The sequence below is a fragment of the Somniosus microcephalus genome, chromosome 33, assembly GCF_052327205.1.
Source record: "Somniosus microcephalus isolate GS21.2 chromosome 33, FLI_Smic_1.0, whole genome shotgun sequence".
In the NCBI taxonomy this organism is placed as follows: Eukaryota; Metazoa; Chordata; class Chondrichthyes; order Squaliformes; family Somniosidae; genus Somniosus; species Somniosus microcephalus.
The window spans coordinates 4,822,202-4,836,980 of record NC_141019.1 but is presented as its reverse complement, the minus strand read 5'-3'; the positions used below and the strand labels follow the sequence as shown (position 1 = coordinate 4,836,980).

Sequence of the window (14,779 nt, the reverse complement as noted above, 5' to 3'; positions counted from 1 at the left end):
TTCTGGAGTGGGGTACTGGTGGGTGGTTGCCACACGCCTCCTCTGCTGCCTGACCAGCCTGGCTTCCTTCCACTGCCCCTTGTCTTCCTCCATTTAAAAAAAGATACAAGGGTCGTCTTTAGAATGGGGGTGCAGGGAGGCAGGGTGGGGGGGGGAGAATGAGGGCCCCATAGCAAAAGGCAGATGATGAAGCAGTTGTCAGCAGCAGAAAAGAAAAACAAATACAGAAAATGAACAAAATCGGCTGAGAAATAAGCTTTCTATGAAAGTAGGCCCATTAAATCCACTTCCACCTATATCTGTAGCAGATACTGAGCGTAGGTGAGGCCATCGATGGAAAGTCTGGTCTGGTGTTTAGAGAGCAATCCCATCTCTGACCCCTTCTTAGCTTTATATAACTTTCATGTATTACAAACATCTTCAGCAGAAAGGGGGAGGGGTGAAAATTGAACAAAAAAAGCCAAATATATATACCCCAAATCTGAGAGCATTTTAGGAAACAAACACAAGAAACTGCTTTTTACCTACTAAGGCTGTCATGGCTTACCCTTCTGAAGGGGGTGAATAACTGTTTTAGAAGTCAACGGGCTAGAAATTCACCTACTTATTGCCACTCCGTAGCGCCATGAAATGGCGATAAAATGGCGACCGCCGCTCTTTCATCAGCTGGTGGCGGCTCCCGCGGCGGCTGCCATATTCGTGTCCCCCTTGCGCTGCCGGTAACTGGTAGCGCCCGGCAAGAAAAAATGTCGGCGTGGTGACGTCAATCGGCATGCAACGCCGAATTAACGTCACTAACGCGAACTTCGACCTTAACGCTGAATTCAGCGCTGGGTCCTAAGTACGCCAGGTTAACCTAGCGTGCAAGCTGACTGACAGGGGCGATGGCTGCACCTCTTAAAGGAACACACACATTGTTCAGATAAGTTTGGATTTAAGGTTTTGGACTGGGTTTTTTGATTTGATTGAAGTGGTGACTTGCTGCAATAGATGTGAAAAGTTTTCTTAAGTGTGTAGGGAGTGCTGCTGGACGCTTGCAAGGGCTTGGATGATAAATGAAGGCCTCTGAGAAGACAGAACATGCTGCAAATACTCAGCAGGTCACGCAACATCCGTGGAGATAAAAACAGAGTCCACGCCTCAGGTCAAGATACTGCCTGACCAGCTGAGTATTTACAGCATTTTATGCTGTCGTTTCACATTTACAGCATCCCATCTGGTTCACGAATGTCCTTCAGGGAAGGAAATCTGCCGTCCTAACCGGTCTGGCCTATGTGTGACTCCAGATCCACAGCAATGTGGTTGACTCTTAACTGCCCTCTGAAATGGCCTAGCAAGTCACTCAGTTGTAACAAACCGCTACGATGCCACCCGGCATCGACCTCGGCACCGGCTACGGACACGCCAAAGGTACACCCAGGCCAGTCGACCCTGCAAAGTCCTCCTCACCAACACCTGGGGACTTGTGCCAAAATTGGGAGAGCTGTCCCACAGACTAGTCAAGCAACAGCCTGACATAGTCATACTCACAGAATCCTACCTTTCAGCCAATGTCCCAAACTTCTCCATCACCATCCTGTCCCACCGGCAGGACAGACCCACCAGGGGTGGCGGCACAGAGGTATACAGTCGGGAAGGAGTGGCCTTGGGAGTCCTCAACATCGACTCCGGACCCCATGAAGTCCTTTGAGAAGACACAACATGCTCCAAATACTCAGCAGGTCATGCAACATTCAGATGAATACCACCTACCGCCCTCCCTCAGCTGATGAATCAGCACTCCTCCATGTTGAACACCACTTGGAAGAAGCACTGAGAGTAGCAAGGGCACAGTATGTACTCTGGATGGGGGACTTCAATGTCCATCACCAAGAGTGGCTCGGTAGCACCACGACTGACCGAGCTGGCCGAGTCCTGAAGGACAGTCGTGGTGCTACCGAGCCACTCTTGGTGATGGACATTGAAGTCCCCCATCCAGAGTACAGGGCTAAGCAATCCCACAATCAACGGATCAGATGAAAGCTCTGCAGTCCTGCCACATCCAGTTGTGAATGGTGGTGGACCATTAAACAACTAACGGGAGGAGGAGGCTCCATGAATATTCCCATCCTCAATGATGGTGGAGCCCAGCACGTGAGTGCAAAAGACAAAGCTGAAGCATTTGCAACTATCTTCAGCCAGAAGTGCGAAGTGGATGATCCATATCGGCCTACTCCTGAGGTCCCCACCATCACAAAAGCCAGTCTTCAGCCAATTCGATTCACTCCACGTGATATCAAGAAACGCTGAGTGCACTGGACACAGCAAAGGCTGTGGGCCCCGACAACATCCCGGCTATCGTGCTGAAGACATGTGCTCCAGAATTACCTGCGCCTCTAGCCAAGCAGTTCCAGTACAGCTACAACACTGGCATCTATCCGACAATGTGGAAAACTGCCCAGGTATGTCCTGTCCACAAAAAGCAGGACAAATCCAATCCGGCTAATTACCGCCCCATCAGTCTATTCTCAATCATCAGCAAAGTGATGGAAGGTGTCATCGACAGTGCTATCAGTGCACTTACTCACAAATAACCTACTCACTGATGCCCAGTTTGGGTTCCGCCAAGACCACTCAGCTCCCGACCTTATTACAGCCTTGGTCCAGACATGAGACTCACCGGCGGCAGCAGCGAGAGAGGCCCTGGGTGGAGACTGAGCGCGGAGCCCGAGGAGTTAAGGAGCGGGGAGAGAGCGGCCAAGACTCACCGGCGGCAGCAGCAAGAGCGGCCGTGGGTGGAGACTGAGCGTGGAGACCGAGGAGTTAAAGAGCGGGGAGTGAGAGCAGCCCAGACACACCGGCGGCAGCAGCGAGAAGTAAAAAGTAATCGAAGTGTGGCGTCACCAGAAAGCAGGTAAGTGATTGGTTGGTGAGTATTTCTTTCTTTCTCGCTTTTTTACAAACTTAATTTTTGTGGTTTATAGTTTCTAGGGTCTCTGTTGTGTAGCGGGGAGTGCTAGTAAACAAGGGCCCATGAGTATATCATTTAATTGTAGTGTAATTAGTGGTATAGATTTGATTGAATTTAATTTGAATTAATTAAAGGGTAATTCATGGCAGGACAGCTCGGCCCCATGGCATGCTCTTCCTGCAATATGTGGGAAATCAGGGACACTTCCTGTGTCCCTGACGACCACGTGTGCGGGAAGTGTATCCAGCTGCAGCTACTGACAGACCGCATTACGGCGCTGGAGCTGCGAATGGATACATACTGGAGCATTCGCGATGCTGAGGACATCGTGGATAGCACGTTTAGGGAGTTGGTCACACCGCAGGTAAAGGCTGCACAGGCAGGAAGGGAATGGGTGACCACCAGGCAGAGTAGTAGGCGCAGGCAGGTAGTGCAGGGGTCCCCTGTGGCCATCCCCCTTTCAAACTGATATACCACTTTGGATATTGTTGAGGGAGATGGCTTATCGGGGGAAAGCAGCAGCAGCCAACTACCTGGCACCATGGGTGGTCCTGCTGCACAGGACGGCAGGAAAAAATGCGGGAGAGCTATAGTGATAGGGGATTCTATTGTAAGGGGAATAGATAGGCGTTTCTGCTGCCACAAACGAGACTCCAGGATGGTATCTTGCCTCCCTGGTGCAAGGGTCAAGGATGTCTCGGGGCGGCTGCAGGGCATTCTGGAGGGGCAGGGTGAACAGCCAGTTGTCGTGGTGCATATAAGTACCAACGATATAGGTAAAAAACGGGATGTGGTCCTAAAAGCTGAATATAGGGAGTTTGGAGGTAAATTAAAAAATAGGACCTCAAAAGGTAGTAATTTCAGGATTGCTACCAGTGCCACATGCTAGTCAGAGTAGAAATAGAAGGATATTTCAGATGAATACGTGGCTCGAGGAATGGTGCAAGGGGGAGGGATTCAAATTCCTGGGACATTGGAACCGGTTCTGGGGGAGATGGGACCAGTACAAACTGGACGGTTTGCACCTGGGCAGGACCGGGACCGATGTCCTTGGGGGAGTGTTTGCTAGTGCTGTTGGGGAGGGTTTAAACTAAAATGGCAGGAGGTTGGGAACCTGTGCAGGGAGACAGAGGAAAGGGAAACAAGGATAGAAACAAAAGACAGGAAGGAGAAAAGCAAAACTGGAAGGCAGAGAAATCAAGGGTGTAAATCAAACAGGGCCTCAGTAACTAATAATTCTAAAAGGACTAAGAGTGTTAAAAAATCAAGCCTGAAGGCTTTGGCCTAGAAATTCGGTGGGCTGCGCCACCAGTTAGCGCCTAAAGAGGGCACTCAGTGCCTTTAGCACCACTGGCCACGCCTCCCGCGATATTTAGCGGGGCGCTAATGGCGGCGTTAGCCTGTTGCGCTGCGCCACCACCGATGACGTCATCGGTTTGCGCAGCGCCCCGCTACCGCCCCAATCGCAATATTTGTTCGTGTCCGCCTCTGTAACGCCGGTCGCAAATCGCGCCCGGTTCACGGGGCCTACCTGTGGCGGCAGTGGCGCAAATTAAGGTGGAGGTGCGGGGCGGCCATTTTTTTCGGTGGCCGCCTGCCAGCACCTCCGTCCCCGGCCTCCTGATCGCCCCCCCCCCGGGCAGTGCCGGCTGTGTCCCGAGAGCCCGGCACTTCTCCTCGGTGCCGGGCTCTTTTGCCGGCACTCGCGATCGCTCATCGTGCTGGTGCAGGCCCCTCCCTCTTAAGAAGGGCAGGAAGGCCTGCAGTACCGCAGCGCGCCGTGCCGCAGCGTGTGGCGCTGCGGCACTTTGTGCTGCGATATTCAGTTTCAGCGCCCTAAGAGGGACGCGGGGCACCTCGAGCAGCACCCCGAGTCCCTCTTGGGGCGTTCAAGATGAATTTCCGGCGGGCGCAACTGCTCCGATCGCAGCGGTAATTCCGGCGCCCAGGCGAGCTGGGCGCCCCGTTTGCGGCCCCACCAAATTTCTCCCCCTTTGTGTCTTAATGCAAGGAGCATTCGTAGTAAGGTGGATGAATTAGCTGCGCAAATAGATGTAAACGGATATGATATAATTGGGATTACGGAGACATGGCTCCAGGGTGACCAAGACTGGGAATTCAACAGCCAGGGGTATTCAATGTTCAGGAAGGACAGGAAAAAAGGAAAAGGAGATGGGGTAGCACTGCTGGTTAAAGAGGCGATTAACACAATAGTAAGGAAGGATATTAGCTCTGATGATGTAGAATCTGTATGGGTAGAGCTGAGAAATACCAAGGGGCAGAAAACGTTAGTGGGATTTGTATACAGACCCCCAAACAGTAATGCTGAGGTTGGAGATGGCATTAAACGGGAAATTAGAGACACATGCAATAAGGGCACAGCAGTTATCATGGGTGACTTTAATCTACATATAGATTGGGCTAACCAAATTAGTAACAATACTGTGGAGGAGGAATTCCTGGAGTGTATAAGGGATGTCGAGGAACCAACTAGAGATCAGGCCATCTTAGACTGGGTATTATGTAATGAGAAAGGATTAATTAGCAATCTTGTTGTGCGAGGCCCCTTGGGTCTGAGCGATCATAATATGATCGAATTCTTCATTAAGATGGAGAGTGAAGTAGTTGACTCAGAGAATAGGGTCCTGAATTTCAATAAAGGAAACTACGATGGTATGAGGCACGAGTTGGCTAGGATGGATTGGGGAATGTTACTTAAAGGGTTGACGGTGGATAGGCAATGGAAAACATTTAAAGATCGCATGGATGAACTACAGAATTGGTTCATCCCTGTTTGGCATAAAAATAAAACAAAAAAGGTGACTCAACCGTGGCTAACAAGGGAAATTAGGGATAGCATAAGATCAAAGGAGAGGACATATAATTTTGCCAGAAAAAGCAGCAAACCTGAGGATTGGGAGCAGTTTAGGATTCAGCAAAGGAGGACAAAGGGATTAATTAAGAGGGGGAAAATAGATTAAGAGAGTAAGCTTTCAGGGAACATAAAAACTGACTAAAAGCTTCTATAGATATGTGAAGAGAAAAAGATTGGTGAAGTCAAGCGTAGGTCCCTTGCAATCAGAATCAGGGGATTTTATAATGGGGAACAAAGAAATAGCAGACCAATTAAATATATACTTTGGTTCTGTCTTCACAAAGGAGGACACAAATAACCTCCCAGAGATGTCGGGGAACATAGGGTCTAATGAGAGGGAGGAACTGAAAGAAATCAGTATTTGTAGGGAAATGGTGTTAGGGAAATTGACGGGATTGAAGGTCGATAAATCCCCAGGGCCTGATAATCTACATCTTAGGGTACTTAAGGAAGTGGCCCTAGAAATAGTAGATGCATTGCTGGTCATCTTCCAAAATTCAAAATTCTATAGACTCTGGAACAATTCCCATGGATTAGAGGATAGCTAATGTAACCCCACTATTTAAAAAAGGCGGCAGAGAGAAAACGGGGAATTATAGACCGGTAAGCCTGACAGCGATAGTGGGGAAAATGCAGGAGTCCATGATAAAAGATGTAATAGCAGAGCACTTGGAAAACAGTGACAGGATCGGACAAAGTCAACATCGATTTACAAAAAGTAAGTCATGCTCGACTAATCTACTGGAATTTTTTGTGGATGTAACTGTAGAATAGATAAGGGAGAACCAGTGGATGTGGTGTATTTGGACTTTCAGAAGGCTTTCGATAAGGCCCCGCATAAGAGATTAGCGTGCAAAGTTAAAGCACATGGGATTGGGGGTAAGGTACTGTCTTGGATAGAGAACTGGTTGGCAGACAGGAAGCAAAGAGTTGGAATAAACGGGTCTTTTTCCGAGTGGCAGGCAGTGACTAGTGGGGTACCGCACGGATCGGTGCTAGGACCCCAGCTATTCACAATATATATAAATGATCTAGACAAGGGAACTAGATGTAATATCTCCAAGTTTGCAGATGACACAAAGCTGGGTGGACGTGTGTGCTGTGAGGAGGATGCAGAGAAACTCCAGTATGATTTGGACAGGTTGGGTGATTGGGCAGATGCATGGCAAATGCAGTATAATGTGGATAAATGCGAGGTTATCCACTTTGGTGGCAAAAACAGGAAGACAGATTATTATCTGAATGGCAATAGATTGGGAAAAGGGGAAGTGCAACGAGACCTGGGTATCCTTGTGCACCAGTCGCTGAAGGTAAGCATGCAGGTGCAGCAGGCGGTTAAGAAGGCAAATGGTATGTTGGCCTTCATAGCAAGAGGATTTGAGTACAGGAGCAAGGATGTCTTGCTGCAGTTGTACAGGGCCTTGGTGAGACCACACCTTGAGTAGTGTGTGCAGTTTTGGTCGCCTTATCTGAGGAAGGATGTTCTTGCCATGGAGAGAGTACAGCGAAGATTCAACAGACTGATACCTGGGATGGCAGGAATGACGTAAGAGGAGAGATTGGGTCGATTAGGCTTATATTCGCTAGAGTTTAGAAGAATGAGAGGGGATCTCATTGAAACTTATAAAATTCTAACAGGACTAGACAGACTAGATGCAGGAAGGATGTTCCTGATGGCGGGGGAGTCCAGCACCAGGGGTCACAGTCTAAGGATAAGGGGTAAGCCATTTAGGACTGAGATGTGTAAGAATTCGCAATAATTTACAGCTCCGAAGATTAATTTTTGATTAAAGAATCCCTGGGTGATTTACCTTTAAAAAAAAAAATCCAGGGATCAAAATGGCCGTCAGACCGCATGGCCGAAGACAAAAGACTTGGAAAACAGCTTGTGTGTGTGTGTCTATGAAGAAAGGTTCAATGGCAGTCAAATCTGTCAATCAAAGGGGAGTTTCCCCCCGCCCTGCAGCAGGACAATCGATGCCTGTTTACAGAACGTTCTACAATGTTGACTCTAAGATCAAGTGCTTGAAACTGCCAGCATGAACAAAGGAACTTTGTTTGCTAAGCACTCAAGACTATCAATCAATTGCGGTTCCAGATGACCACAGGACAATGCTTTGTTTACAAAGAAATTGAATGCTATTAGCATTTGTTTGTATATCAAGTGGACACATCCAAACTGAGGAGAAACCGTTTAAATGAATGGGAGAACACATTCAACCCCATTACTGGACAATGGGGCAGTTGGATCCCTTTTGTTTTAGCCCAGAAACACCAGGATCTGGGCGGGCCCCAAATGGGGGTATAAAAGATAGCTTCCCAGAAGCATCTCTCTCTCTCTCTGGCCTCGCCTCCGTGTCCCTCTGCAGCGTGGGAGTCTGCCTGTGGAAGCGAAACACCAGCAGTTTACTTTTAAAACACTGGGGTGTTTTTCACTTCGGGACAGTGAAGATCTAAGTTCGCATGACACGGAGCAGGCATTTCCAGTGGTGAGCATATATTTTTCCGGCCTTCCACAAGGCAACTTAGAATAGGTATAGGGGTGGGAGTAAAGTGGGAATTTCGTTAGAATTGTGATTTTAGTCGATTTCCTTCATTGTGTCCGTTTCTCCTCCCCTATTTAAGCAAGACAGTGTTGCACCTAGCAGAGAAGTGCTATAGTGAACATTGAATTCGGTATTTAAAACTATTAAAAAGGAGTAGCTGTTTTAAAGTACTATATGTAAAACTGTATTAAAAGGGGTGTTGCATCAAGCTGAAGTTGCTGTGGTGAACGCTGTGTAGCTATTTTTTAAAAGTCTATATTAAAGTACTGTATTTAAAATAAAGTAGTGTTGCACTGAGCAGGGAGCCCTCTAGTGGACACTAAGTGTACTGCGTTTAAGCAAAAGTGCTGTACCAGCCATAAGAGCCATATCGATTTTTCTTTCTTTTGTTTTCAATAAATACTGGTCTGTTTTGCACCCAAACCACGAGTCACGTTGTTTTCTGTCTACATCGCCACCGAATAAGTCCGGGGGTCAGAACTCAGGAATAGGGGAGTGCTTCGAAACCGCAAGGGGGTCCCTGGAGCAGCTCAGAGGCTTCTGACTGGCCAGAGACAAATAACCCCAGCCCCGCTAGTGTGTGTGTGGCTAATTCCTTACAGATGAGGAGGAATTTCTTCACCCAGAGAGTGGTGAACCTGTGGAATTCTCTACCACACAAGGCAGTTGAGGCCAATTCATTAAATATATTCAAGAAGGAGTTGGATATATTTCTTAAGGCTAACGGGATCAAGGGATATGGGGAGAAAGCAGGGACAGGGTACTGAATTTGGATGATCAGCCATGATCTCATTAAATGGTGGAGCAGGCTCGAGGGGCCGAATGGCCTACTCCTGCTCCTATCTTCTAAAGGAGCTGAATTCCAGAGGTGAGGTGAGAGTGACTGCCCTTGACATCAAGGCAACATTTGACCGAGTGTGGCATCAAGGAGCCCTAGTAAAACTGAAGTCAATGGGAAAGGGGGGAAAACGCCACTGGCTGGAGTCATACCTAGCACAAAGGAAGATGGTTGTGGTGATTTAAGGTCAATCATCACAGCCGCAGGACATCGCTGCAGGAGTTCCTCAGGACAGTGTCCTAGGCCCAACCATCTTCAGCTGCTTCAGCAATGACCTTCCCTCCAACATAAGGTCAGAAATGAGGATGTTTGCTGATGACTGCACAGTGTTCAGCGCCATTCACAACTCCACAGATAATGAAGCAGTCCATGCCCGTATGCAACAAGACCTGGACGACGTTCAGGCTTGGGCTGATAAGTGGCAGCTAACATTCGCACCACAGAAGTGCCAGGCAATGACTATCTCCAACAAGCGAGCGTCTAATCACCACCCCTCGACATTCAATGGCATTACCATCACCGAATCCCCCACCATCAACATCCTGGGGGTCACCATTGACCAGAAACTTAACTGGACCAGCCACATAAATACTGTGGCAACAAGAGCCGGTCAGAGGTTGGGTATTCTGCGACGAGTGTCTCACCTCCTGACTCCCCAAAGCCTTTCCACCATCTACAAGGCACAAGTAAGAAGTGTGATAGAATACTCTCCACTTGCCTGGATGAGTGCAGCTACAACAACACTCAAGAAGCTCGACACCATCCAGGACAAAGCAGCCTGCTTAATTGGCAACACATCCACCACCTTAAACATTCACTCCCTCCACCACCGGCGTACCGTGGCTGCAGTATACACCATCTACAAGATGCACTGCAGCAACTCGCCAAGGCTTCTTCGGCAGCACCTCCCAAACCCGCGACCTCTTCCACCTAGAAGGACAAGGGCAGCAGGCGCATGGGAACACCACCACCTCCAAGTTTCCCTCCAAGTCACACACCATCCTGACTTAGAAGTATATCGCCAATCCTTCATCGTCGCTGGTCAAAATCCTGGAACGCCCTCCCTAACAGCACTATGGGAGCACCTTCACCACACGGACTGCAGCGGTTCAAGAAGGCGGCTCACCACCACCTTCTCAAGGGCATTTAGGGATGGACAATAAATGCTGACCTCGCCAGCGACGCCCACATCCCATAATCGAATTTTTAAAAAAGGGAAGATGAAGGCACAGAAGAGGAGGAAGCAGACGGAAGGATGCATCCCAGACAGCCCCTTTGTGGCCAGGATATCCAGGATGGAATCATCCGCCTGCGGTCCCAGTGACCACAACCCCAATTCCCCTTTCAACATTAGTCTCACACCCTACCTTCCCTCTGTTACTGACCGTCACAATGCTGAAATAAAGGCCACCACAAAGCAAACTTTTCAATCCATCTATATACGTCTAGTCATCCAATGTGACATCAAGAAATCAACTCATTACCCGTATGCATTCTCTTGGTGACTGTCTTGTGTGTGCCTTTGCCTACCCTACTGATGTCACACAGTGCTACCCCAGAGGCTGCATTATGTCTGATGGAAGGCTGCTGACTTTCAGTGGGGGACACTGCAGATGTCCTTGCTGGTTGACCTTAAGGAGCTGGTGGCTGGGAGTGTGAAATCAATCTTCTTCTGTTCTTGTTCTTCTTCACTCTCCACTCCCTCTTCCTGGTCACCCACTGGCTGGGCAGGCTGCAGTTCTTGGGTGTGTGAAATGAGGAAGACAGAAGGGTGGAGTTGTGCTGACGGGAGGGCGGGGAAAGCATGAGGTGATGCCAGAAGAAGGATAACGTATGAGGATACCAGCATCTTTTATCCTTTCAGCCCCGCCGCTGGCCAAGGGCTCAGCCATGCCCCTGCCAAGAATGGCCAGCATTGTCTCCTCCAAGGGGGTGAGGTGAGGCTAGGAATGGGAGAAGTGCCTCGTGATTGGTGCAGATTGTTGGTTGGTGAGTGATTGGGGATCATGCGTTGAGCAGTGTGGTAGCGGTGCAGTTGGTAGGAGACGGCTTTTGAAGATGCATTCACTGACTTTGACCAGTGGTCTGAGCTCATGAAGCTTCTTTGGGCATTGGAGCCAGATGGTGGGGGTGACACTGCTGGCAGTGACGGCCTCAATGATGCACTCCCACATCCTTCTTTCTGGAGGACCTCCTGGCCCCTGTGGGTAGAGGGCCGCTCTTGCAGTGTTGACCCCCTGCACAAAGCTGGAGTGCTGCGTGAGAGACCCTGGGTGCTCCTTCCCTGGCTTGCTGAGCCATTTGTGTTAGTGCTGAGATATTTTCCCATTTTTTGAGGTTAGAAAGGTAATTCAGCTTGAAGAGCTGAATATTCACATTTGGGACTTCTTTTTAATGTTAAAAGGCAGAAAGGGCTGAAAACTGCATTGTTTCACTTAATTTTAATTCGTATTGCTTCAGTGTGCATGGCCCCTTTAAATCTTAGACCACTTCATTGCCCACAATTCCTTGTGAGCGCCACAGCCTCGCTTCCAGAGGCTGTGGGAAGCTGCAACGCTGCTCCTGCACAGGAACTTCGTCCCGGATCCCTCCAGCAATGCCACTAGGAGGGCGTTGCACGGAAGTTTAGCGCTGCGTCAGCAATCTCCATGCTCCCCAGATCAAATGTGCTCTGTTAGCATCGCGGCCATTTTCAGCGGCCATTAACTCCAGTTGCCGGTGACACCGGCAACTTTGCTGGCGAACACAAATTTCACCCCCAAGATGTTAAAACTATGTAGTAGTACCTTAATTAACTTCCAATCATAGGCTGAGTTTATTTTACTATCACAATTTCATTTAAAGTGCAAATTAAAGGAGAAATTAAATATGGGGGAAGTACTTTCAATGTAAGGGGAAAAACAAAACTCCTTTTTCTCCTTCCTCCAACTTTTTCCAGCCCCTACTTTCCTCCTCTCCTGTTCTAGGGTGCAGATGGTGGTTACCTTTCTGTACCTCACTCAAGTGGCCATTTTGCATCTGATCCCAGTGAGTGTCAGTAAGCTATTTGGCAGTGAGGCTCATCCGAGCCGAGCCCGATCCTGTTCCAGCAGGAGTTGCTGGATAGCAATCAGGAGCAAGAACACTGGAACAATTCTCCCCTCACTAATCCCGAGTGTTAAGGCCAACAGGAACACCTCAGATCAGCTAACTCAGTACAAACCAGGAATATTTCTTGCCTGCATGTCTCAGCTACTCACTGGCCTAATCGAGTGAACTATTAAGACATCAGAAGTCTCCTACCGTTTGGAAAAATACTTTAAATTAAATGTAATGTCCCCTGTTTTGTGGAGAACATGAAGCTCAACATTGAGGATTGGAAAGGATGTGGATCTGCACTGCTTTCTAATGGAGCCTTGTGGATGGGGCCCACTGTTGACGTCCGTTCAGGGATGTGTGCTGGTTGGAAGTGTCTGATTGAAACAGGGAAGCTATATTAATTTTAAAATATCTTCAGTTCCACTGAAGAAACCCAACTGAAAAATTAGACTTTCGCTTGTTTTCAGATGATGACTGACCTCTTGTGCACTTTCGAGTTTAATTTCAAATGACCAACTTTTGGGATATTTTCTTTTTATCCTTGTACAGAAATGATTCCTCCCTTCACTTAGTTTCTCCTGTTAATTATTACTTCACGTGCCACTTGCTTAGTTCGGTGGTTGTGTTACCTGCAGATGGCTGACTGGCTGTACGCTGGCCCCTCCGCAGCACTCAGTGCCTGTCCAACCTGTGTCTGCGTCAGTCCAAGAGACAGTCGACGTATCTTAAAATTCTTTGCAAATTCGCGAATCTCTTCCAGGTTTATTCCATCCACCTCGGTGGGTGCATTTTGAGGCTCTAGAATGACAAGAGACAATATTCCAGATAGGATTACTTTGTCAGAAAACAATTAGATTTGTTGCATAACTGGGATTTCTTTGAGATCACTGACATTGTTAGGAGCCAGACTCTTAGCGGGCAATTTTAACCCTGCCTGCCCAGCAGAAACCGGGTAAGCGGGCAGTTAAAATCGGCCATGTGCTCACCCACCAATCCCGCAGGCTACGATTTTAACCTGCTCTTCTGAGCAGGCGAGATGGACACCTGCTGGAACCAGCGGGATCCTTCTCTAAATGTGCAGCTCGAACTCCGATGATGTCCTCGGTGCCCGACTTCTATTTTAACTGTGGGCCTGAGCAGGGATGCGGTTGCGACTGTCCCACGTGGCTAACCTAACTGAAAGAGGTGTCAGAGCCAGAAGAGGCCCAAAAAGGGAAGTCTTCTTAGTTTTTTTGACTTTCCTTGTAGAGCCAGGAGGAGCAAGAGTCCTGCCCCCTAAAGAAAGTTTAGACCGCCCCTGCCCTGGACTCCCCCTCCCTCGGTCGACTTACCTGAATGCTGAGGACCGTTCCTCCTGCTGCCCAACATTGCGCTCCTGTCCGCTGGCCAGCTGCAGCTTCTCGCCGGTTTTGGGCGGGAAACCGACTGGGGGCATGCAAATGAGGCCTGGGAGTTTAAAATCTCCCTGACCTCATGCTGGCGTGGTCAGGACGGTTTACGCCTGCCTCAGCCCCACCCGCTGAAAGTTAAAATTGAGGCTTTACAGTCCAAAACTATAAATACCTGTGGGTTTGCTATTGCCAAGGTCATACATGGAAACAAGGGCCCTAAATTTCCTGAAAACTTATGCCAAAACAACAGTGTAAGTACGGCTCAATGGTGAGTTTCAGCATAAATGATCAAGGAAATTCAGGTGTAAGTGACTTACACTGATTTGTACACTACGAACCCGCTACTGCTCATTGACACAACTCTGCTCCCAAGCAAGAGTAGCTCGCACAAACTTCCTGGATTTACACTGGTTTTCTGGTGGTTGAGCAATCCAGGCAAAGCAGGGCCCGAGGTCACGCGATACCACCGTGATTTATGACTCTTTGGCTGGGAGGAGTTTCCAAACTTTGCAGATTCATCTCCTTGACTTCTGGAACGATGTTTTTCCACATCTTTTTTTGATTTGTTTCTGTCTGACATCTGCAGTCTTCCTGACCAGAGTCCCGTAAGGTTCTGAAGCCGAGATTTTTTGAACCTCCACCCCTCTCAAAGTGTCCAGAAGGACTAAGGAGCTGCAAAGAGCAATCCTGTATTCAGTTTTTCAGGGAAGATGAAAAGAAGGAGTAGAGGCTGGAGGCCCAGCAAGTGAGGCACCATGCCAGGAACTGCACTATTACCCTCCCCAGTGTGTAGAGGGCACGAAGGTTGTACCAGGACCTGTCAGAGGAGCATTGCGTGTGGAGACTGTGCCTCCTGAGAGAAGCAACTGGCTCCCAGTGTGAAATTCTGCCGTCTACTTCCCGCAGGGCGTTATCAGTGGAAGTGAAGGTCACCACGACGTTCAATTTTTACAACTCTGGATCATTTCAATCATCCACCGGAGAATGTTGCAGTACCAGCCAGGGAGTTGTACGAGCCTGCATTCAATAGGTGACCGATGCCCTGTTCCTAAGTGCATGTGACTTCATCCAAAATGGCATGTCCACTGCTCAGCAAAGAGA

At 48.7% G+C, this 14,779-nt stretch overlaps 1 protein-coding gene across 1 annotated transcript in view; it reads right to left on the bottom strand.

The window, feature by feature from the left end:
* The window catches only part of pou6f1 (POU class 6 homeobox 1), a 159,237-nt gene that overhangs the window by 12,280 nt on the left and 132,178 nt on the right, over positions 1-14,779 (bottom strand). The window contains exon 10 of the mRNA XM_085972615.1: positions 12,917-13,085. Coding sequence (XP_085828741.1) covers positions 12,917-13,085 — 169 coding nt within the window. The remainder of the gene's footprint in view (positions 1-12,916; positions 13,086-14,779) is intronic.